At 41.0% G+C, this 25109-nt stretch overlaps 1 protein-coding gene across 4 annotated transcripts in view; it reads right to left on the bottom strand.

Moving 5' to 3' along the window:
* Nucleotides 1-25109, bottom strand: part of sned1 (sushi, nidogen and EGF-like domains 1) — a 41788-nt gene that overhangs the window by 3550 nt on the left and 13129 nt on the right. The window contains exons 4-31 of one of the 4 annotated variants that reach the window (XM_069197539.1): nt 24338-24500; nt 23315-23440; nt 21835-21948; nt 20900-21013; nt 20705-20818; nt 19346-19396; nt 18978-19028; nt 16024-16113; nt 15334-15465; nt 14732-14851; nt 13860-13976; nt 13295-13438; nt 12415-12588; nt 12034-12147; nt 11594-11707; nt 10881-10994; nt 10472-10588; nt 9393-9680; nt 8317-8500; nt 7558-7670; nt 6786-7064; nt 5896-6055; nt 5173-5255; nt 4830-4928; nt 3530-3646; nt 2829-2916; nt 1312-1391; nt 158-193 (exon numbers count right to left, since the gene is read on the bottom strand). In XM_069197539.1, the coding sequence (XP_069053640.1) occupies nt 165-193; nt 1312-1391; nt 2829-2916; nt 3530-3646; nt 4830-4928; nt 5173-5255; nt 5896-6055; nt 6786-7064; nt 7558-7670; nt 8317-8500; nt 9393-9680; nt 10472-10588; nt 10881-10994; nt 11594-11707; nt 12034-12147; nt 12415-12588; nt 13295-13438; nt 13860-13976; nt 14732-14851; nt 15334-15465; nt 16024-16113; nt 18978-19028; nt 19346-19396; nt 20705-20818; nt 20900-21013; nt 21835-21948; nt 23315-23440; nt 24338-24500 (3489 nt within the window). In that variant the 3' untranslated portion in view covers nt 158-164. Of the gene's footprint in view, nt 1-157; nt 194-1311; nt 1392-2828; nt 2917-3529; nt 3647-4829; nt 4929-5172; nt 5256-5895; nt 6056-6785; nt 7065-7557; nt 7671-8316; nt 8501-9392; nt 9681-10471; nt 10589-10880; nt 10995-11593; nt 11708-12033; nt 12148-12414; nt 12589-13294; nt 13439-13859; nt 13977-14731; nt 14852-15333; nt 15469-16023; nt 16114-18977; nt 19029-19345; nt 19397-20704; nt 20819-20899; nt 21014-21834; nt 21949-23314; nt 23441-24337; nt 24501-25109 lie in introns of all 4 variants that reach the window. The other 3 variants (XM_015361367.2, XM_015361364.2, XM_015361368.2) reach the window with 3 other exon arrangements.

The following is a 25109-nucleotide window of genomic DNA, read 5'->3' on the forward strand; positions in this document are numbered from 1 at the left end:
ACAATATATCTCCTGGGACTGAAGTTGTGGATGAGTCTTACAATATGTATTCGTCCATACTTCTGACCACTTCACAGATTGTTTTTTCCAGTGTATTTACTGTATTTCTAGGGACAGAAAACATATTTTCTGTAAGGCCAAGAAGAAAACTACTAACCAAAGTTTCACTGCAGTCTGTGAGTCCTTCTGTTTCCTGTGTTGGAAGCAAGAAAAAAGGAAAATTAAGAAGAAAATATTTTATGACTTTTAGATGTATATATATGATGTTTACATTAACTGATTCATTTAATGGTTATTTATATTTCACAAGGCAGTTTTCATGTAGGAAAAGAAACAGCAGATGTTGTAAGTGTAGATGACAGTGAACGGATGTCTACTCTTCGTTATTGTCAATACACTTCCTGTATCTCCTACATGCATTGTGACTGAGAACAGTTTCTATTTCATCAGAAAGAATACCAGAGAAATTTGTTTTAAGATACCACTTTGTTCCTGGTTATGATCAGCTGTATGACACGTTTTCAAATTCAAAAGGGACTGTTGGCCACACTGATCTATTACTCTCTCGCCCTCACTTTTAATTTAGCTTCTTCACAGACACAAAGTGCAAATGATGACAATAAGAAGAATAAAACCCAAACATCTTCAAAAAAACTTCACATCTCAATGGCTTCACAATATATATAGAATCAACTAGCTTGCTTATCAACAATTCAAGCTGCAATGAATACAGTCACTACTCAGTGCTTGCTGATAAATAACAACTGAAAATAAATAAACGACTAAGCCTGCTTTTATAATAGATATTGTAGACTATACGAAGGTCAGTTACCACAACTCAGGACCTTCACTCTTCAAATCAGATGCTGATTGAAGGTCCCTGGCTTAATGTAATTAAATTATGTAAAGATAAACAAAACCTATATATAACTATGCCCAGAGACTACCACATGCTACTACAACTGCCTGTCTACTGACATTGCTCTTCTACCTATTCCTTGCTAAATTCCAAACTACACTCAGAAAAAAAACATCCACCACAATCTTTTATACAAATAAGCACCATGCAAATTCCTGCATTTCAGTCAATCAGTAATTAAGAAAACCATGAAAAGGTAGAGCCCTTTGCAAGTGACCACTAGTGGCAGTCCCTTGTCATTACAGTCTTCTTCCTAGGCACTATTAAGGATTGGATTAAGCATTACATATGGGTGCCAAGACTAGTGAATGACGCATGCATAAAAAGTTTTTTGTCTTAAGCAATTTTTGTAAATGATGACGTGATTTCAATGCATGCTAGAATCCACTTACTTGGAGTCTTCTTATGTAGAAGTGGCTCGCAAATCTCCCTGTAACAAATGTCTTTGTGGACTTTGTAGGTTCGTTTATACCTGTATGGTTTGAAATAGAAAATTCAGTATGTGGGTACCACACGCTTGAAAGATAAACGGAGTTTGTTTGAAATGTATTCAGGCCTCTGTAAAGTTTCTGCTCTCTTGTATTGCTGTCTGAGCTTGTAATCATGACACACAAGTAAATTAGATTATTCTCAAGTACATAAGTATCTGACCCCTTTTCTATAGCGATCGTAAATCAGTTTATATGCAAAAGAATAGTCTGAAATATCAGTTTTATGGTCTCTGTCTGTGTATAGTCTAAGTGGTTATCTTGACTTCAGAGCAAATGCATTTGTGTAATTAAATTCTGTTCGATAGATATTGAATTTCAAGCCACAATTCATAGCAAATATGACAAATTAACCATGGAGACCAGGGAGCTTTTGAAACAAATAGGGGATAAAACTGGTAGAGAGAAACAGACCAGGAGAAGGTTACTTTTGCTTCTGAGTGCAGTGACATTCATCATTAAGAAGTCAAATGCACATCATAGCGGTCACTAACTAGATCAGGCTGCCCTTGAAAACTGAGCAGATTTGCAAGCAGGAAAGTGTTTAGGAGTGCCACTGTCAAATACTGACTTTGAAAGATTTATGAAGTTCTAAGTCTGAGACGAGAGTCTCTAGAGTCTCAAGCTGACCTGTATGGGTGAGTGACAAGAAAGAAGCCCTTTCTGAAAAGAATAATCCTACATTTCATATGAGATACATACTGCAGATACATGTACAGTATCTGACAAAAGGTTCGATGTTCATATGAGACAAAAACGTAAAATTCTGTCTTAATGCAAAAATTTATGGCATGTACAAGCCCAGCAGAGTATATGCTCTGGTCAAAACCATCCAAGGTGTCAGGCGTGATGGTGCCAGGATTATGTTATGGGGATATTTCTCATCAGCAGGGACTGAGAATCTTGTCATGTTTGAGGGAAAAATGGATAGGCCAGAGAACAGTTTAATTCTTTGAAAAAAAAACCCTTTCTGACTCACAGAGGATTCTAAAATAGAGTCAATCATTTATGCTTGAGCAAGGCAATTACCACACTGAAATGGTCTAACAACAAGAGTTTGAATGTGCTTGAGTGAGCCAGTCAAACTCCTGACTTGCACAAGAACATAAATTACAGCCCCCTATCAGCAATGAGTCTAAAATTTTCAAAATACCCCCTTCTTCAGAAAATAGTTGGCTTTTGTTGCCTTCCAATAATTTTAAGACGAAAAATCCAGATAAAAGGAATATTTTAATTCAGTACAATGTGACTGAGGAGCACCGGGTGACTGGAGAGTCTAGCAAGGGAATTCTAAAAGGATTCCGTTAAACAGGCATTCCTGTCTGTCAAACTGTCTAAAAATAAGGTTGATAAAAGCATTTATAAATGAGTTCACAAAGTATATAAGAGCACTGTATCCCAGTCTTCCAGACTGTACTCACAGGTAGTGGCAAACACCTCCCTCCCAGACTGGAACTGTCTTTGTTTCAGAGTACAGGCGGGTGCAGGAATGAGGAACTCGCTGACAGACTGCAATTAAAATCCCCAGAAGGAAATAAGAACACAGTCCCTAAAGAAATAACATGAACGTACATGTCATGTGGCACCTCAGAAATTAATGTGTCTTCATTATTAAGCTAAACAAGTGCCAGACAAGTGGAGATGGAGGATTTGAATGATCATTGATAGTGCCAGTGCTAAAGATATAATGAGGAATGTTGTTTTTTTTCGGATATCTGAGTTCCGTTCGTTGGATATTGAATTTCAAGCCACAATTCACAGCAAATACGATAGATAGACCATGAAGACCAGGGACCTTTTTTTAAACAAATAGGGGATACAACTGGTCAAGAGAAACAGACCAGGAGAATATTACTTTTGCTTCTGAGTGCAGTGACATTCATCATTAAGAAGTCAAATGCACATCATAGCAGTCACTAACTAGATCAGGCTGCCCCTGAATAATGACACTCAATAATGAGTGTGTGAACCTGGTTAAAAATGGTCACTGATGATTAAGTTGCCATCACTGAGGAGATATCAGTATAGTTTAAACATTCTAAAAGACGTAGGTTCACCAAAGATCAAAGCGTTTCACTTCAGTTTGAAGAAAAAGATTGCAGCGACATCAACAGTTACTCACAGAGCTCACACTGTCTTCCCTTGAATCCCATGCTGCAGTCACAGGCAAAAGAGTCAGTCCCTTTCACACAAGTTCCACCGTTTTGGCAGGGGTTTGTCCTGCAGTCTCTTGGAGCCTCTGGAACACAAGTACCATGAGCTCCAGTTAAGCACTGCACAGGATAATACACCCCATGAGATTTCACCAAAATATGTACAATTTCTGTCAATCTCAAGCAAATGCAATCCTTCCTTGACCCTGCTAACTCTCCTACAGTAACACTAGCATAATGAATTTTCTCTATTTCCTCTGAAGCTGCAGAAACTCTGAGGCATACTACAAATGAATACATCTCCAAGACTAATCTAACAATGAAAGATCTTTTTTCCCCCCGAAAATTAGTGTATTTTAACACATGGAAAAAAAGAACACATTAATAATCAATTAGCAGCATACATGTAAGAAAAACCTGACCAAAGATACATGATTCCTGTCATTTTCTGTGTAACTTCTAATGGAAACAAAATGAATAATTATTAATCAAAGCAATAAACCATCTCTATAACTACTTAAACAACAGAAAGTAAAAGTTTACAAGACATTAAAGAAAACATTAACAAACACAGAGGGCATCAGAGCTTTAAAACAAAATGTATACCCATCTTATGTCCTAAGCAGGCTCAATAAATTATTTCCAAAATGTATTTTTTATCTATAATCAGTACAAATCTTATGTTTTGTGTTTCAGACACATTCCTGTCTCTTATGTTTTGCTACTCTTTTTCTTTTTCTCTGTTTTTTGCTTACTTAAGTACTGTCTCTGCAGTAGTCCTTAATTATGATTGTTCAAATATACTTGCTAGGAAATCAGATTTGTCAAATTGTCACATGTGCCAGGTCATGACTGGTCAGTTAGCTGTCAGTGACATGGACTTTAAGTGCATTGTGGTTATGTTCTAACTGAAAAAAAGGCAGGAGCTGATGTAATGCAATCTCTGATTTCTGAGTCAAACTTTTTTATTAATAGCCTTCTGCAGCCTTTCGAGCTGAAAGCACAATTGTGCTATGCTGAAATGTTCATTCATTAACACAAAAATCATGCTGTTTTTCTTATGAGCATTAATGGAAATTGGCAATTTTTCCAGATCATGTGGCAGTTCTTTAATATAAACCGTCGTCTACTGGGGGCCATTAGGACTGAGAACACATTTCGGAATAATACTGTAAAAAGAAAACCGAAGAAATATAATTCAGCACCCAGGGGCCTCATGGTGGCAACCTTTCAACACTAATGTTCAATCATGCTTTGGGGAGGGCCTACCACTTTGTCTGCTGGTTCCTTCCTCTGGAATTTCCAGTGCAAGATTGATTCTGTTGGTTGTTTCTTCTATATTCTCCAACTTGATCGGTGACTCAGGTTCTAGAAAATAAAACAGCAGTGAATGCTGCCCTGGAGCAGGCACCGTCCCCTGTCATAGCCACGCCATGCTTAAAGTATTCTCCAAGAGCCCACAGCTTCTGAAATTTATCAGCACCTCAGATCAAGCAATGACTTTGGGACCAGTTACCTGGGGGGTCAAAGCCTTTTTTTCCCAAAAGGGCTATTTTTTCTATAAAGGGCATGTCAGGGCTCTAGTCATCACTCTCTTAAGCTCGATACCTACTTGGACGGTGTGTGATCTCCTTCCCCGGCAGGTTAGTAAACTTGGCTGTTATCCTCCCTCTGCCGTCAATGAGCTCAGTGTATCTGAAGTCGAAAGGGAATCAATTAGAGGACGTTTTACTACCTCAATTTTAAAATGCGTTAATTCACTTGCAAATAGAAACAATGCTTTTTCTCCATTTCCTCTGAAGCCGCAGGAACTATAGACAAAATAAAGTGGCCAAGCTTGGACAGCATGAGGTCCTCACAGTTCGCCTCCATTCTACCACTGGAAAATGCAGGCATTAGGCCCTCCGTTCACCTTAAGCAAAGTGGAAACCTATTGAAACATTTTGTATCCCAGTATAATATTCTAACAGGAACCAAGCAGAACTGCCTCAGTGGGGCGTGTGGTCCTGTTCATACTGTAGCAAGTCAGTCTCCACCTCATCTTTGTTTGATGTCTTCAAGTTCCAGTTCATAGTTTCATGATTATGAAGTACAGACAGACATACACCTGGCTCTAAATCATTATGACATCATGTCGTTTTTCATTCATGGCTTGTGGCCCATGAATAGCAAGAATGGCCTGTCTACACCAGTTCTGCTGCGAACTCTAGGTTACAAGGGAGTTACAAGGGAGTAATTTTGCCCCTGCTTGCAGCGTAGTGATTTCAGGCATGTCTTTATTGCCTGGGGTCAGGGTGAAACCCTGACTACGTCTCGATCACCTCTTCCTGCATACCTGGGCAGCTCCTCAAAACTGTCCCGGTCAGTGACCAGCGCCGGGCCGTGCTGCAGGGTGGCGGAGAGGTGGTGGCTGGGGCCGCGCCGGGGGCTCACCTGGAGCTCTCGTCCCACAGTAGCGGGCTTCTCTCTTTTCCCAGCTCTCTCCTCTGACATCACTGCCGTCCCCCCCCCAAGGAAGACAAAGGCAAACAGGCTTATGCCTAAAGGTACGTATTTAATCAGAGAACTCTCTAAGGACTTGTGTTATTCCCTTTATTTTTCTTTCCCTCTCTTTTTGCTGAAAAGACAATTTAAGGCTCAAAACTGTTTAAACTGACAAAATATATTGAACTCTGCAAACAAATTGCAAGGTATTTTAGAGGAGGTGAGTCTAAAGGAAAAGGGCCCTTTTTGTCCAGTAATTAGCAGCACATGTGTAACATATAAGCAAACATTTCTTAGGGTTACTCCTTAGCTAGGCCTAGAGCCAGAAAAGTGGGCTTAAGAGTTAATCACATGGCATCATTGCTGAGTGGGATGTTGCCAATTGAAGTGACATTCTCAGCCTTTAGAGTACGGGGCATGAAAAGACCCCATTGTTTAAAATCAAAAGCTAAAGGACTAATGCCAATGATTCTAGCTTATAGCAATGACTGATGAGGATATAATAACAATCTAGAGCAAGTTATTGCATGAGGCCACCTGGAATTGCAGGGAGCGTGTGCAGACATGGGCTTGGTAAATGTGAATCACTTTTCCACCCAACTTTTCTGGCCAAAAGTTGAAGAGTTGCATGTTTTAAGAACCTTTGATATGCTTGAAAGGGAGAAGAAGTGCACAGTTTAGTGTCAGGCCTTTGGTTCACCTGCTTTAACAGTGAGTGAGTGGGAATTAGCAAGTACTCACGGGCAGTGATGGCAAGCTGCTGTGGCAGGCTGTGCATCTGTTCGTGCTCCGTGTTGCGAACGGCGGTGATGGAAAACCAGTACTGCTGTCCAGGGACCAGATCTCGCAGTGTGTAAACTGTCAGCTTCCCATTGGGTAGGTACCGGCTCTTGGTGTTGAGTCCCCGTGTGACATTAACCACATAGCCGTCCAGGGATCCTCTGGGAGGCCGGGCCCAGGTTACCTGGGCTGATGTTGCAGTAACGAAGGCCAGAGAAAGATTCTGAGGAGGGAGGGGTTCTGGTGACAGAAACAAAAAGTGTCCCGGTTAAGGAGGTGCCTCACTATGTACAGATACAGATATGTACAGATATCTCACAGGGAACCAAAAATAAAAATAATTTTAGAAAAACAAGCCCAAACAACAACAAAAACTCTAAATGACTTATGTTCCCTGTAATTCTCTTTAAATGATCCTGCTAATAACCTTGAGTTCAGTAGGACCCCCAGAAATAACAAGAAAAAAGGGTAATTTGGTGAATTTCTATGTCAGTAAAGTACAGCAATATCAAGAAATTGGTTTCAAAATAAATGAATTTGACAAGTAAAAAAATGATGAAAGGGCCAACAGTCAACATGATATGCCAGGACCCAGGGTTTCTCTGGGTGGGCCTGACCACAGCAAATGCAATTTCCTTTTCTTGGCTGGATTTCGCCTGTAAAACACTCTCTGTCAACTCTCTGCAGCTCAGAGCAGGCATCTGAGGATAACATGAGCCCTTGACTGACATACTGGTCCAAACGTGGAGGGGCCCAGCAGAGTGGCTGAAGGAGGGCAGCTCGTCTGGTTTCTGGCCACTCTGTGTCAGCACATCGACGGTGTACATCTGACCTGGGAGCAGGGAACTGAGTACCAGATGGGTAAAAGACAAGCAACATATCAGTCAATATGAATATTCTCCTGACAGTCAGGTTCTGTGCTTATTGAATGTCTCTTGTATATTTATACTGCTGGTCAAATAGTTGGTAACATATATACTGCTGTACAGAAGTCTTTTCATGTTTCACAGTCTTCTAATTTTTTCACTCAATGTTTCTCAACCTATGAAACACAATCCTATGGCAAACCTCTACTGAATTTCTAGCTGTTTTATTTTAAGACAGCCTGACACTTGATGTATATTTTGTAGTACAAAAAAATTGCCCTCTAGATTTACAGATTTGTTGAGAGGAACAAATTAGATCAATAATGAGGAACACCTGCCGATAAGTCAGTTACATTCAATGGATAAATGTCTCCCATTACAATCTCATTACAATCACCATCTCCCCTTTACAAATATGCAGAACAAGTTGACAATAAAAGAGTAATAAACCCCAAATGATCAGTTCTACCAATGGGGAGGTTATGAGAGTGTTTCCTAATGAATTAACTTACTGTATTATTCATAAAACGTGATTTTTTTCCCCGATCAGGTAGAAAGATTCTCCTGCTGAACATGTCCAGATAAAACCCAGTCCCACTCCTCAATATCCAAGTCGAGCTCCTCACCTGAAGGTGTGCTCTGAGCTGCTGCTGTTGAGCAGAACAGACTCTTCCCCTTTGCCGTCAGGTGAGGTGAGAGACACTTGCACCTGGCTGACCGAGGCATGCCAGCCTGGGTGCAGACTCCACCTCACCGACACCCGAGAGGAGGACGTGCTGACTACCTGCACGTTCTCTGCCCTGCGAGGCCCTGAAGAGAACAGAAAATTTGCCTGAAATAGCTGAACGACATCTTTCAAGTAACAAATTTCAGAGCGTAAAAGGGGAGACTATTATGGTGACATCACTTCCCCCCAGAGAATCACTGGCCGGTTGGCGGAGCAAATTCCTCTGCCTGTGTCCTATGCAGAGCTAGCAGATGCCTGAACAAGGACTGACAAGGAATGGAACTCTGACTGCACACTTTACTGCACAAATTCTTTTAGACTCACTTTATTAGCAGAAAATATAGAGATCAGTTCTCTTCCACTACCTCTGCTTACAGTGGTAGCAACTGATTTGACTGAAAACAGAAAAATATGGGCTCTCAAAACCCCATTTGAGATTTTATTTTTCTGGTGTTTTGCCTTTTCTCCAAATTACTGACAAACTGACACCCCATTGCTTTGCTTAAGACACCATGATGCTTTTCATTTTAAGATCACTTTATTGGTCATATACAATTTTTTGCATTAGGAATTTGTCTTTTCACATACCCCAGCTTGCTCTCCATGAGACACACAGACAGGGAGAGAAGCTTGGGGTCAGAGTGCAGGGTCAGCCATTTATACAGCACCCCTGGAGCAGTTGGGGTGAAGGGCCTTGCTCAGCGACCCAAAGGAGTAGGATTCCTCTGCCAGCCGTGGGATACGAACCCATAACTTTCTAGCCACAGGCGCAGATCCTGAGCCACAGAGCCACCACACCACAGTGAAACCGTATATGGCCAATAAAGTGATCTTTATCAGGCTGGCAAATTTGGAACCACAAAGAATTTGAATTTAACAAAACACTCTGATTGTAATGCAGGGAGTGAGGCCATCCTTCCCTCCTCTTCCTGTCAGTGAGAGAGGACTCGTGAGCGCAGTTCTGCCACCACTCACTGGTGCGTGTCAGGGTGGTGGCAGGCAGGCTGATGTCGTTGTTGTGGACGTTGCGCTTGACCGAGAAGGTGGAGATGTTGTAGAGGTATCCGGGCAACAGGGAACGGAGTAAATGGGAAGAGTGCTGCTTGTCTAAGAAGTCGGTTTTCCGGACACCTCTTCCCACGGGCACATAAGTGATGGCAAATCCGCTGATGAGTTCCCTGGAGCTGTTGGGCAAGTTCCAGCGCAGCTCCACCTCGCTCTCCTCCACCCGCACCACCTGCAGGCCTGCAGGGGGCGCTAGTGCTGTGGGCAGAATGCAGAGATGCAAAAGAGCTGCAGCATCTACAGTTTGTACATCCCATCCCATAACCTACCCACGGCCTCTTCCAGCAGTAGACATCAATCTTCTTAGTAAAGTATCTTTTCATAACACAGAAATCTGACATTTAATTCTACAGCTGATAAAGATAAATTATCTTTCTATTGCGTAAAGATAAAGTAGTACATTGGTAAAACAATTTTTACTTTACAGGTAACTGACTGATCAGGCTGATTTTGGACACGATCTCCAAATGAGAAAGGACGAACTGGATTATTGCTGTTCATAGACAAATTAGACTTGTTCTTCATTTCTAGATCCTAGATTGAGAGTTTCTCTTTTCTCAGAGAGCTCAAGATGACTTCATAACAAGGCTTGCGCTAGGATTCTCTCTTATACTGGATCATTTCAGAGTTTCGATTGCGAACATTGATCCTTCATCCAACATGAATCCTGAAAAGTGCTTGCCAGTACCTTTCAGGAAGCGTGCCGAGAGAACATTCGACAAACCAGAGCACAAGATATTAAGTAAAAACAAAAACCTTGTTGCATGAAATTGTGCACAAGCAATAAATGCAGAGTGTCAATCAATTACACACGTAGAACAAAGCCGTACAATTTGTCTTGTAATTTGTGGTGCTCCATTTCATTATTTCTCTATAAAACAAAAGATTAGAACAAATTAAATAAAAAATAAAAATAATTTTAAAATTTTATTAAAAAGATCTTCCAGTGACTAATCGGCCGTTTGTATGCATGCAATGCAGACACTAACCTTTCTCACAGTTTCTGCCAGTGTGGCCTGCTCTGCAGGTACAGCTGTAATTCCCCCTCCTGTCACTGCGGCAGTACCCTCTGCTTCCACAGGGCTGCAGTATGCAGGGATCTACCACTAGAGGGAGACAGAGACAGATAGATTTGATGGAAAGCTCTCAGCGCACATACAAGTGGTGAAATAAAGGAGGTCATTGTTTGCTTGTATAACTTTACAAACAACGTACACAATGGGGTAAAAGCGGTTGAGATTGTTGTTCTAGCTCTACTATAATGCAATTCATAGCTCCTATGCTGAATTTTGCAAGACCAACACATACAGTGAATGGATTCAGTTTTCTACCTCTTAGGGCTTTAGAGTTGCAGGCAAAGCACAGGGCTCCACACTGAGAAGAAGGTGCTCCGCATACCTGTCTGACAGCGGTCTCCTATGAAGCCCTCCTTGCACACACACAGGTGGCTCCCTCTGTAGCCTCTGCACACTCCGTTGTTCAGACAGGGGTTTGATTCGCACCCATCCAGCTCTGAATGTGAGGAATCATCAGGAAAAACACATTCAAACGCAAAGAAACTAAAAGAACATTCATGCTATAGAGATGCATTGGCTTGTTCTATTCATGAGTCTGGTGCAACTCTAGAGGTCTGAGTCCGAAGCTCCATCAGAGTGTAAGTATATGCTGTATACTTCAAGCAGCATCTTATACAGTATGTAAACACTAGTTCTTTTTTAAGGCATTTTCACTTTTTTCTCAGTGTCCTCTACACAGTACAGACTTTTTTTTTTACAAGTACACTGGTTTTGCAGGGAAAATGGACCGATGTTAATTATTCCAAATCTAACCAGACCACATCTGTCTCATGCCTTTATGAAACTGGGCAAAAGACCCAGCAAGGCATGATTTTTCTTTAATACTTGTAGCCCAGACAGGTTTAGAAGCTAGTTCAGCATCTTGAGTAATGGTTACTACTTTGAATTAATTCTATGAGCCCAAGTTGATTGTACTGATCAATGCGATCTTTATTCATGGACACAGTTTGGGATATTGATTGAAAATTAGTTCAGCCTTATCTGGTTATCCCTTTGGTCTTCTATGGGTTATTTGTCTGGTTGCTGGGCACCTACGTGTTTCACAGTCCTGGCCTACAAAGCCCTGTGGACACTGGCAGAAGTAAAACCCTCGCTGATCCACACAGCTCCCTCCGTGTTTACAGGGCTCGGACAGGCACTCGTTCAGTTCTGGGAAGGTAAGACAGATGCTTCAGTTCTTTGTCTCTGAGACAGGCAACAGCTGAGCACCAAATACATTTGAGATAAGGTCCTGGTGTAGGAACACAGAAACAGCTGAGGGATTCACTAGAAGAAACAGTGAATATGAAGTTTGATTCGAGAGGTGACTCAATCACGTGTGGGAGAGGCGAAGGTAGGATGAAACTATTTTCCCTTTATCCTCCTCCTGGGATGCAGTGCAAGATAACACCATTAAACTCTCTCAATACACATCTGCTTAAAAACGTTAAGAAGATATGACACTCTAATTGGTAAGAAAAATGCTGCCTTCTTACCTATTTCACAGCGTGTTCCAATGAATCCTTCCTCACAATCGCAGAGGTAGGTAGCAATCCTGTCTCTGCACGTCCCACCGTTGAGGCAGGGCTGAGACAGGCATTCGTCGATCTCTGCAAATTAGGGCACAGAGAATGGAACAGAGTCCTTCTTTGTATGGTTTTAGACAGGCCTCCTAACCACCTGCAAATCCTAGGAAAACATCACAGGTAAAATAACAGCAAGTTTTCGCCACATCATCATGATTCACATTACTCTGCTTTACTGCAAATTCAGTACATTTACTGCAGGGTCCCGCTCTTTACCACATATTCTAAATCACTATAGCAGGAGCTACGGCAGAGATGCCAGCGCTCGTGTGGGATGGCTGTGTGGCTTACCCTCACAGACAGGGGGCTGGCTCCAAGACCCCTGGCTCCCACAGATGCTGTGTGTGGCCCGGGGCAGTGGGGTATAACCGGCGTGGCAGGTGTACAGGGCAGTGGAGCCGGGCTGAGTCGAGGAGTAGTGGACTTCGGCATGTTTCACCTGCACGGGCGGGCCACAGTCCAACTCTGCAACAGTGTCGCTGTCAGAGACTGCCCTACAACTTTAAAACCACCGTGTGGAGTGTCTGTAGGCTGTAGCTTGACGCTGCTCTTTCACATGCAACAGGATCAGCATGGACCCCACCAGGGAACATTGCCTACCTACTGTAGGTATCTTCATGTTTCTCACAAGATTATTTTTTGTTTGCTTTCCATGCTTTAGCTTATTCCACATCTACCTACAATGTTCACAGTTACTTCTCACTTATTCCTAAGAACAAAAGAGCATTTACAAATGATTGGAGGCCCCTTTGACTGGTCTAGCCATTTGGTAGTTAGTAGTTTATGATCCAAGGATCATCCAGCTGTTTCATTAAAGAAGCTTCAACAACATAACTGGGTAGCTTGTTCCATGCTCCCAGAAATTCAAGTTAAAGGTTTATTCTTTCCACCTGTTATGTTCAGTTTGTTTATTGTTTCCACCTTTTTGTGCACTTCCCTACTGGTAAACTACTTTTAAGTAGAACTATGCAATGATTGTAAGGTTGTACTTCAGATCACATACAATAATATATAGGATTAGTGCCATCTGTGAGTTCAAAAAAACGGTCAAGGAGCCTTTTGGCTTACATTACTTTCTGTACTGTACTTTAGTACAGTAAAATATCATTGGTACAGTAATATGTAATGAAAACAATCTAATGAAAGTAAAGTAGAAGTTAACCTTGTGTACCTGTCTGTGTTTGAGCAGAGCCCCTACCATTTTCACAGTGTCTCCCGCTGTAGTCTTCAGCACACTCACACTTGTACTTTCCGATGTAATGGAAACAGGTCCCTCCATTCAGACAGGGGCTGGATGAGCATGGGTCAGGCTTTCCTGAGACAGAAACAGCGCAGAACTGAGCTTCAATGGAAAGAGAAGTGTCACCCCAAGAGGCTGACTCCCTTCGTTTCCTAGTCTTTGTGAGTACCAGAGTTGTTACTGAGATAAGATCTGTACATGATGGGTTGGCTCACTCGTTATTTGCACAGCTAATTATTTTGGCTTTACTTTGGAGCACAACATAGCAATTGTTGCCAATGCAACCTACGCAGTTCAGTGTGGAAGGAGGGAAAAAAATCAATGCCTGGATTTCAAAGGCGCCAAGAGTTATTATAGAAGGGTAGGGAGAGATTTACTGAGCTGGGCACTACATGGAGGAACATCACGATGGAAGCCCTGGGGTGGTGCGTTACTCTGTATTTGGTTATCTGATTTAACTTTATATCCCTCGGAGGACTGTGAGATCCGGACTCACCGATTTCACAGTGCCTGCCGGTGAACCTGTAGGGGCAAGCACAACGATACCCTCCTCCTTCTTCCCGACAGGAGCCGCCATTCCGACAGGGGCTGGACACACAGACACTCAGCCTGACTGAGAGGAGACAAAGGGACGTCATTCGAGCAGAACACTCTCCTTCACACACAGAGTTTGCACTGCAGCACTAAAAATGAATGCGAGTACGGCATGGCCTGCTGCTGTTCCAGCCCAGAGGAATACTGCTTCACATGAAGATTAGGACAAATACGAGACGTTCCTTTCACGGAGTCTCTTTCCATTGCATTCCAAAGTCTAGGAATTTTTATTAGGCATCCAGTGCTGGATAATTTGCACAACCTGCTAGTCTGTCTCACCCAGGCTGCCATTTGTCTCCACCTCCCCACTCTGGTAGTGGCAATAGATCTAATAAAGCAATCAGGTTTTTGTCTCACAGACATATGAATATTGCCACCCAAGAGCCTCTATAATTATGCTTGCGGCAGCCCCTTAGTATTTGCAAAATAACTGCATACAGTATGCAGTGTCATCTTTATGTAAAATCATCATAGTGAATCAAATAGTTGTCTGTAACATTAGAGCAAATTCCTTGAGCATTCTGTCACTTAGCAAATACAGTATCTGATCTGTGACAGACTCTATTGTGCTCTGACATTGTAAGGCATTCTGAGGTATAACCCTCACAGGAGAGCACTGGGATACAAGTGTTTATTTCAAGTCTTATGAAAGATACTTTCAGAAATGATAAGTCCTTCTGGAATTCCTCATCTTACTGAATGTTTCATAGCGGTTAAACTGAAAAATTCTCTGGCCCCTACAGGAGCAGGACAGATGCATTACGCCAGACTTACCTTTCTCACAGTGTTTGCCTCTGTAGCCCCGCTTGCATTCACATGTATAGCCACCATCTCGCTCATAACAGAGGCCACCATTTAGACAGGGTGAAGAATCACAGACCGATCGGGGCTGTACTGAAAAAAAACCCATGCACAAAAATCACTGTTTTCCACGTCACTGATAGGACTGTGGTTGCTGTTTAAACTCTGAATGTGCAATTATGAATTTCTAAATATCTGAATCAGTTACGGGAGAAAGCGACCGTGGGAAAAGAAACATAATGAGAACGAGAATCTTTCGGGTTGTCATGACAAGAATATAGGAACAAGTAATAGGTTTATTCCATGCTGAAAAGAGAAGTAAGAAAACACAACGTTTCAACAGTGGAGCTCCATGGCCGAAACATTGTGTTTTCTTTCGTATCTTTTCAGCATGGAATAAACCTATTGCTTGTTCCTTTGCAGCCTACGCATGCTGACGCAGCTGCCCACTTGAACTATAACAAAAATATTACCCACTGCCTGAAATGAGATCACTGGCATAGAAAAACCCAATGTATCTGATATACTTTTTATATGAGGTTTATCACTTTCTAGGAGGTTTATCACATGCTTACCAAAGGGATACAAATCACTGGTGTCAGCCTCAGCTATGCCAGTCTGACAGGTGCACAGGTAGGTTCCTCCATACTCTAAGCACGGCCCGCCATCAGGACAGGGTCTGTTGGAACTGCAGGGAGTCTGGGAAACTTCTAAAGACAAGCGTGCCCTCTGTGAAACCTTATGACTAATACTGTTGTGGAGTTTTGGGCTAGAATGAGGTTGGAGCTTTATAGTTCTGCATGTAATCAGTAGAGCTTCCCTGGTGATGTATGGCTTTATTTTGATGGATTATTTTTAAATCAATATTTGTAAATCTTGGAGGACATTTTACAATCAAACTCTAACAGTGCGATGAAAGAGAAAATTAAATGTTATGTCTTTGTGTCCTGTTTGCAACAGGAGCAATTAGAACGTCTCCTGCAATTACATTTTGAAAGGATACAGGTACTATTGCTGAAATAGTGAAAGGAGACATTCCTTTATGATGCCACATGTGCAAAAGTCTTGCATGTAAAACATTGATATGCATTTTCTATTAACAATTATGTACTGATGTTATTACCTGTGGCACTGATCACTTTGTCTTGGGTTTATACAATCATTAAAGACAGAAAATATAAAACTAGATGCAAATTTTAAAATTTAAAGGTGAAATTTAAAAGTTAGTTTCCTTCCAGTCATAGATTTATCAGACAGAAACTCACCAAACTGGCAGTAGTCCCCAGTGAAGCCTGTTGGGCACTCACAGGTGCCATTGCTGTCCACACATGATCCTCCATTCTGGCAGACACACTCTTTTACAAAGACAAGAGAGCAGGACTGAAGATGGTTTACCTGTCATTTCTATTTCACTGCTCAGAATGAACAGGGATGCCAATCAGCATTGCCAACAACCCTTCCAAACTGTCCTTGCAGCTCAAACTCAGTGATTCCCTTCCAACGCATGGACAGGCGCCTAAATCCCATTCAGAGTAACTCAGAATGAACTGCTTAAAGAATTCCAGGGAACTTAAATCTGTTATCGGTTAGCACAGGATAATTTTACTAGGGAACCTGTCAGTTCTGTTGTGTTCTAGATTTCATGTGTGGCCTTGGCTACAATTATAAACAAGTGGTAGTATGGTTTAATTATTTCCATAACAGTTTTATAAGCTTGATTCATTTCCATAGCTTTTGTGATCCTCTTTTGTTTGGATTCTAGATCATCTATTTTCTAATCACTTCTCCCAACATCTGGGAGACATCCACAGTACTAGTACAATTGTGATCTGTGGGAGAAAACATGCAAACACAGGGAGAACATACAAGCTCTGCACAGACAGCATCCTAGAAATTGAGCCCACAGCCCCAGTGCTGTGTCGCCATTCTGCTGTTCAAGTCTTAAATATTTTTGCAAATACATTTTTATTAGCCTGGTACATACCTTAAGATAACTGGCAAGGAAGCTTTCTGTAAATGTGTTTTACTGTATTTCCTGCTATATAGCTACTGTATATAACTAAATATCACAAATATCACCGTGTGGGTTTTTGAAACAAAAAAATGAAAGCATGTTTGTGGGATGCAAATCTCATGTTTCTATTTTGATCTCAACAACCATCAGATCAAAGGCAAATGTAATATCAGCATAAAATTGCTTACTTTTGAAGTTTTGGGGCCACAAAAGGATATTGTTTTTCCAATAATATGGAACATGTTTGTTGATACTGATAAAAATGTATAGCCTCCGGTAATTGATAGATTGTTAATTTACTGGAGACACTTTAATTTCAGTCTGCAAACATTTTGCTTTGATCTTGCAGCCGATTAAACAGTTGTGTGCTCTGCGTGTGCAGAGCTACCTTTTCTTCCTTGGAGTACTGTATGTGTTTTCCACTGCCCTTTCCAAGTGAGCAATGTAGGAAGGTATTCAGCAGATTTAAGAGAGCCTATATAAATGCTGATAGCTATGTCAGCTTAAGGCAAATTTACAGAGGCTCACAGCCCAGTGTAAAGAAATGAATAACATCTAACAGAGGTCTCCAACAGCTGAAAAAAAAGACAAATATAGTAAACTAAATAGATAAAGGCAAATGCCATTTGTCTATTCACTTCTTCCAGTTCATATAAAGATGTTTAGACTAATCATTATGACTGAACTTACATCTTCTTTCTTCTTTTATAAACCCCAATGTGAAATACCCAGTTATACATTTTTCATCAACAACCATTTTTTGTCTGGGTTTTTCCAGATTATTTGTATTTTGAGATGGGTGAACATTAACCATGAATTAATAAGTCTAAAAATCATAACTAAATGTAACCCAAATTTTGTTTACATAATGTATTATGCTTAAGGTTTTGCCGACCCTTCATGCTGCTTTTTTTTTTGTTCAAACATTAGCTTGCTCACCCCCAGAATACTCTGAAGTCTAGACAAGCATTTCCTCGTTGGTAAACTAATAAAATGCCAAATTAAACAATAATTTATTGCCGCCACATGATCTTTTCCCTTTTCGGCATTTTGTTTGAGTAGTCCAAGGATCCCTCAATAACAACTTAACCTTTGTAGGTTAAGCAGCATTTCACATTCATCTTCCACATTCTCAGGTTATCTGTTATCTGTCAGTCTTCATTGGACCAATAATGCCAGAACTCACAATTTGTGAGGTCTTGTGATTTTTGAGCATTCAGTGAACTTAGAAGAGGTATCATAGCTCTAGCCAGCAGCACAGTCACCCTGCAACTCACAACTGGAAACCCAATTTCGGCATCCTGGCCAAAGTTTCCCATTAGCCTTTACCAATCATGGCCTCCTAATAATTGACTTCATTACTCCATTCTCCTCCCCACTGATAGCTGATGTGTGCACTTTGGCTGCCATCGCATTATCCAGGTGGATGCTGCACATAAGTGGTGAGGGAGGGGAGTCCCCATTACCTGTGAAGTGCTTTGAGTGGAGTGTCCAGAAAAACACTATATATAAGTGTAAGTAATTATTATTATTAATCATTAATATTGATTATATGTAGTTATTAGACTTCTGAATATGTCTTCTCTCAGATATATGGTTGTAAATATTAAGACTATACTCTATGTTCTTATACAGGACAGAAAATGTAGCTAAATAATGACAGACTGTTCTGTCTTAAATGTATAACACATACTTAAGTATTTTATTTCTCTGAGGTTTTTTATCACTAGAAAAGTCAATAAATACACATTGAGAAAAGCTACCCAGCTGTGCATGTTACTTTGATAGTTCCAGCCAGAGTAAGCAGGTACGCAGGAGCAGGAGCAGGTGTCCTGGCATGATGTACATACAGACAGATCTGTAATTCAGCAGTCAGAGTGCAAAGACTTAGTGAGATTATCTAAAAACTAATCTTATCAGAAGGCGAAAAACAGGCCTGAACAGACAAAAGTTTCAAGTGAGGAATTTGGTGGCATTTTTAATGCAATGCTTAAGTAATACATTTGCTTCATTTTAAGATATGGAAGAAGTGTGACATCTTTAACCAAACCTGTTACCTGACTCAAACTTTCTGTGGGTTGACTGAACTTTACATAATATGAATTGAGAGCATTTGTGATAACACAAGTTATACAGCTTAAGGGTGATGTGTTATTTGCTTTTTTAATACCTTTCTAGAAAAAGGAAAATAAGCAATGTATTTACCAGTTGCATTGACAGAATCCGTGAATGAGGAATTCGTCAGCTTTTCAGGATCTGAAAAAAATTAAACATTGGGGAGCTGGGTAACAACAGTATTTGGCTCAAAAGGAAACCAAGAATCTGGGTCACTACGTAGAACATTAAGCCACTGGGCTTCAGCTGAGGAAAATGAGGTACAACCTTACTGTTCCCAAATCAAGAACAGATTCAAGTTTTAAAACATAGCTGGTTTCTGCATGTATTTTGGAAAATTATAATTCTTAGATTGGCAGAAAAGTAATGGTCATGTTCATTACTGTACATTTCAATTTCCTTTTGATAAGAAAGTTAGTTGGTCAAGGATAAAAAGAAAGAGAAAAAATTATACTAACCTGTTTGTTTGTCAGCGTCAGTGAAGGAAGAATTTATCAATGTGACAAGCTCTGAAAAAAATAAGTTCCGAAAGTAAATGGCTGAAAGAGAGCCATGCTTGCTTTAAGCCCGTAGGTCATTGTGCCTGGCTTCCTTTCATCAAGCAGCTTGGTGAGTTGAAACCGTGTTCATTATGTTTTATTTGAAGTTTGTAAGTGGCAGGGCCACCCTTGGGCAGTGTACGCCCCCTGGAAAGGCAATCAGGGAGGTTGAATGGCTGAGTAAACTAAATGACGTGACAACAAGTGAGAGCTCATTTCACTCTCTGTACACATTTCATTCATGTACACGTCTTTTGCACTCTGCTGATGTCTCTGCAGCTCCAGACACAGTCATAGCCTTTATTAGACTTTTTGCAACAATGCAATCATGGCCAGTTCTACAGTATGGTGATTATGTAAATATTAAAAACCTGTAACTCCCTTTTACACCCTTCCTTTTCTACTTAAAAAGAAACCAGAAAAGTTGACTTTTGAGAATGTCACGAAAGGAATGTGTATCAGCACAGAACAGCCTAACTGCAAAACATCTCATTCACTGGCTTCTGAGGATGATGCAAGGTTCATTTGCTTCCTGAGCAAGTAGTTCTAACAAATCTGTAACAAGTCTTTTCAGGAGCTACTTGGATCGTCACCAAAATGATTTTGTAATTTGTGAAAAGCCGTCTTCGCTGAAACAAAAGACAAAGCTGTGTTGGACACCTGTGATGATACAGCATATAGAATTATCAAGAGAAGGAACTACAAGAGACTACAAACGCGATGCAAATTCACAGTTTAGACCTTGGTGATCTCTGCTCCCTTCATTTCATCTTCACACTTCAAATAAACCAAAATGAATTGTGTGAGCCTTTATTTCAGACATTGTAAATATTACAATGTTGGGCTGTGCATGTTTTTGTTCCTTTATGGGGTAAACTCACCCTTCACAATGTCAAATGAATTACAAACTGCACGACATTAAGGGACTAAAAATGGAAAGAACTGATGAATGCACTGTACATTCCAGGTTAGTCCAGCCTGTAAATATAAGTCACAGTAAAAAAAATTCTTCAGTATATTTATGCTGTTTTTCTTGTCTCATTTGGAATGACATTACATTATAGGAAAATAAAAGGATAACTGAATAAATAGTTGATGTATAAAACATGTATTAAGATACAGAGACAGTGGAAGCAATAATCTTATACTTCCATACCGAGTAAAGGGATAAATACTGTACAGTATATTTGTGGAATTGATCTTTTTATATATAAGAAACAGGCTATTCATGGTATAATGTACCTATAAATGAGGTACACATGTACATTTTTCTCTCACCTGTCTCACAATGCAGTCCAGTGAAGGGAAGAGAGCATTCACAGGTATAGCTGTTTGTCAGGTCAACACATTTTCCCCCATTCAGACAGGGCTGGGACTCACATTCATTTATATCTAAAAAAGAATGGATATATTTAAGACAAATCAGGCACAGTTTGCACATAGAATCGAGGAGGTGAGTGTGAACCTACTCACCTGTCTCACATACAGACCCAGTGAAGCCTGGTTCACACTGGCATGTGAAATTGCCAACTCCTTCAACACACACACCTCCGTTTCTGCACAGCCTGCCTTCACATTCATTGATGTCTGCAGCCAAACACAGGCCTGATGTTATTTACTCAGCTGAGCAGTGCGTCCGTGATTAAGTTTCACTGCTGTTGGCGATTGCTGGGGAAATATGCAGCACTAACAGTGAAACCTTTTAATGTTTGGAGTGTCTTAAATGTCAGCGTCTGCAAACATGTCTAACCGGAAATAATGCACAAAGAAAAGATTTGAAGCGACAAAACAAACGTAAATTTTTGTTAATTTTATATATCTTTCTTCTGGTCACACCTGATAAACTGCCTGCTTCACTGTACAGGGATTGAACTGGTAATTGCCAACCAGTTCATACTGGCACGTAGACTGTTATTTAAAAGCTTTTGTTGCTACACTTTCTCTTTCAACACATCGCCCATAATTGCCCCTTGTTGTTAGGAAATGTTACATAATTACTAGTTTTGTGTTAATTGCTTAATTCCCTGGATCAGCTAAAGGGTTGATATGACATTCTGAGGTGTTGGGCTAAAATGCAGGTACTGTAAATGAAGTTATTCTTGTCTGTGCAATAAATTTAGAGTGCCTTGAGAATAAGTCCCTGAATTTTTAGAGTGACTGTAGCTTCCTTGCTAATCTAAATTAACTACTAGATAAACCTGACATAAAGAATTAATTGCTCACAAGTCTGCGAGACTGAATTTTGGAATGGGGGTAAATAACCAACAAAGGTGTCAAAGACGTAAGGGTCAGTTAAAAGGAGGGATAAGTCAGTCAGTGTGACAAGGCAGGATAGTCAGCTCTCATACTGATCAATAACAACTGTGGCATAAAGCATAGACTCTGGACAGCGCTGGAAGTCATAGTACCTGTTTCACAGAACAGTCCCGTGTAGCCAGGGTGGCAGTGACAGGTAAAGTTGTTCTGCCCATCAATGCATGTCCCTCCATTCTGACAGGGGTAGGAGGAGCACTCATTGACATCTGAGGGAGATAATCAGGAGGGAGAAAAATGGGGAAAATACAAAGTTCTCATGGCGAGTCTGACGCTGACCTTTCCTTTCCGTGCACTACCCTGTCCGACCATGACATGGATGATCTACTGAGCTTGACCTACAAAACAAATGTAATGAGTCTTGTCAGACTGAAAAGCAAGCAGCTACTGACACCATCAGAGCTCGTTAATGTCTGCGGAACAGGCATGGTAGAAGATGCATGCTGTCCAGATGCAATTACAACAGGTCTCAGGTTGTAAAATGAGAAAGTTGCAGGAGCCTCATTCCACAGGCTCTCAATACTGAACAGACATCCTACAGCAAGGGAAACCTTGGTTTCACTGTAACAATAATAATTCAATTACACTTGTATAGTGCAATTTCTGGACACTCAATTCAAAGTGCTTCACAGGTATTGGGGACTTCCCCCATTACTCTACTCACTCCCTCCACTACGAGCTATGTGCAGCACCAACCTGGATGATGCAATGGCAGTGCGCTCGGCACACACCAGCTATCGGTGGGGAGGAGAGCAGAGTGATGAGGCCAATTCATATTAGGAGGCCATGATTGGTAAAGACCAATGGGAAATTTGGCCAGGATGCCAGGGTAACACTCCTACTCTTTTCAAGAAACATTACGGGGTTTTTAATGACCACAGAAAGTCAGGACCTCGGTTTTACGTCTCATCTGAAGGATGGTGCCTTTTTACAGTGTAGTGTCCCCATCACTATAATGGGGACATTAGGACCCACCCAGGCTGCAGGATGAGCACTACTGGTCCCACTAACACCTCTTCCAGCAGCAACCTTAATTATTCCCAGGTACTGGCCAGGCGCACACCTGCTGAGCTTCAGTGGGCTGCTAGTTGCAGGGTGATATGGCTGCTGGCATATGGCTGTAGTAGGTTTACACTTGCCTGGGCTGTAGGAAAGTGTTATTTGGATGTGTCTGAGACACTTGAGTTTGATTCCAAGGTCGAACTGCACGTACTTCAGGGGTGCTTTTCCCCCTATCACTGTGACACATAACTACCATCCAACCATTTTTGAACCGTTTTATCCATCCTACAAATGCGGGGAACCAGGGTCCAGGCAAGCAATGGGTATAAGGCAGGAGTTAACTACTAGTCACTGAGATTTCTGGCAGCACTATACAGTAAGAGAGAAATGTGGTGTTTTATGAAGGTTGTAACAAGGCAGTGACCAGCCCCTCTTCTATACTGGACTAATAGGTTCTTTCTGTTATTTCAAGGAAGAAAATAGACCACAGGCTTCACATCCTTACAAAAAGAGTCCGTCAGACTTTGCTCTAGTGTTTTGAAGTGGAGAGGCCAGGAGGAAAGCAGAGCTAACCTATCTGACATCTCCGGCCCGTGTAGCCAGTGAGGCAGGAGCAGGTGAAGGAAGGGTGGCCAGTGATGCAGTCGTCGATGCAGTGCCCTCCATTCAGACAGGGGCGCAGGTTCAGGCACACAGAGGCTGGGGCAGACACACACAAAGGGCTGCTTTGGATCAAAACCGTTACCAGCATCAGAACATTCACAAATGTAGCAGATAACAGGCCTTTCTATTTCTCTTGCTTTTATGGCAGCTAATAACTGAGTAGAATTCACTTCTGCTGGTTATGTTCGGACATAAACAACATCAATACCAAACTAACAAAACGTTTCTGTCTGTCTCTACATATACATATACAAAATGCATCACTTAAACAGTTTATTTTAATTTAATCAAGTCAAGGCACTGATTCTCTGAAAAGATCTGTTTGTTTTTTTTATCTTGGTCCACTTAGAACTCTGCTTTTTGTTGGTTATATGACAGCTTTTTTGCTTACAAACTATGGCCTCAAACAGACATTTTGTAATTTTATTTCTATTTTATTATTTCTAACCTTTGATACAAATTTATACATGCCTACATGTGCAGTTTAATTTATTTTCCCCCTGGATATACAGAGAACTGCTGAAAGATTCTCAATGCAAAAATATCCACCATTCCAACTGCAGACAATTATCTGTATTCTCTCTCATAGTCACTACTTGTAGTTCTATTGATCACTGGCAATCCATACAAGTTTAATTTACATGGCTAGAATACTGCAAGTGAAACTGTACATAAATAAATCTATAAGCAATATTCTTCATGTGTATAATGAAGTCTTTGATTTAACATATATTTTTAAAAATTTCCTACTGAGCAATATTTCATCAGAACACAATTTTGGTAGGCAATACGTACCTATAATAAGCTAAATCAGACCAAAAAGAGACAAAATTAACTTGCAATAAATGCATCAAAACATCTGTCAATTGTTTCTGAAGTGCCGTAAAGCCACAATACTGCTGCCAAGGTGTGAGGGAAGCCCTGGGTTTGTACCTGAGTCATTGCAGCCTCCCACCTGCACCTGGGCATCATCGATACGGAAGACCCAGCGCCCAGGAACGCCAACATTGGTCGTCTCCTCCACATCCACCACATCCTCAGTGCGGGAGCCTGGGATGTTGAAATAGCGCCTCCCATCGCCTGCATTAAAGCCTGCCTGGGAATAGAGCAGGGGGACTCACGAATGGAACAACACTTCTCTCCCTCTCTAAGCATCCCTGGTGACGAGGGAAAGTATTAAGTATACAGTAAGTACGATTTTACTGTCTTTGGTGTTTGATCAGCTCCTCTTACTGCTTGAAATGAATTAACTACACAACGGCACATTATGCTCATAAACACTGTATATCTGTGGTTTATATGGATAGCAGTGGCTTAGCAGTTGAGGTTACCTTGTTTCTGAGTCAATAATTAGGCAGCACGTTAAGAGCTGGACAAGGCATGAAGCCTGCTCTTTTATGAGGAAAAATGTTAAACTGATTCCTGTGGATTTTCCAGGCAAGGACTCAGAGTAGTCCACAAGAAAGTACAGAAATTGAATTTTTGGTTATTCACTTATCATTTGGTTTTTGCTGCTGAAGATTACAGTTGTTACCCTTTTAACGTATACTGCTTCTATTGTATTCTGTACTAATAATATGTATATTGTTGCCAACTACAAGTTTATGCATATGGCTGCTGCTTGTAGTTTATACTGCTACTTCCCGCTTTGTTGTTAGCACCCACATAGGTTCTTTTCTCAACCAATGCATGAGGTCACTTACTG

Source organism: Lepisosteus oculatus, chromosome 13 (genome assembly GCF_040954835.1).
Source record: "Lepisosteus oculatus isolate fLepOcu1 chromosome 13, fLepOcu1.hap2, whole genome shotgun sequence".
Taxonomy (NCBI): Eukaryota; Metazoa; Chordata; class Actinopteri; order Semionotiformes; family Lepisosteidae; genus Lepisosteus; species Lepisosteus oculatus.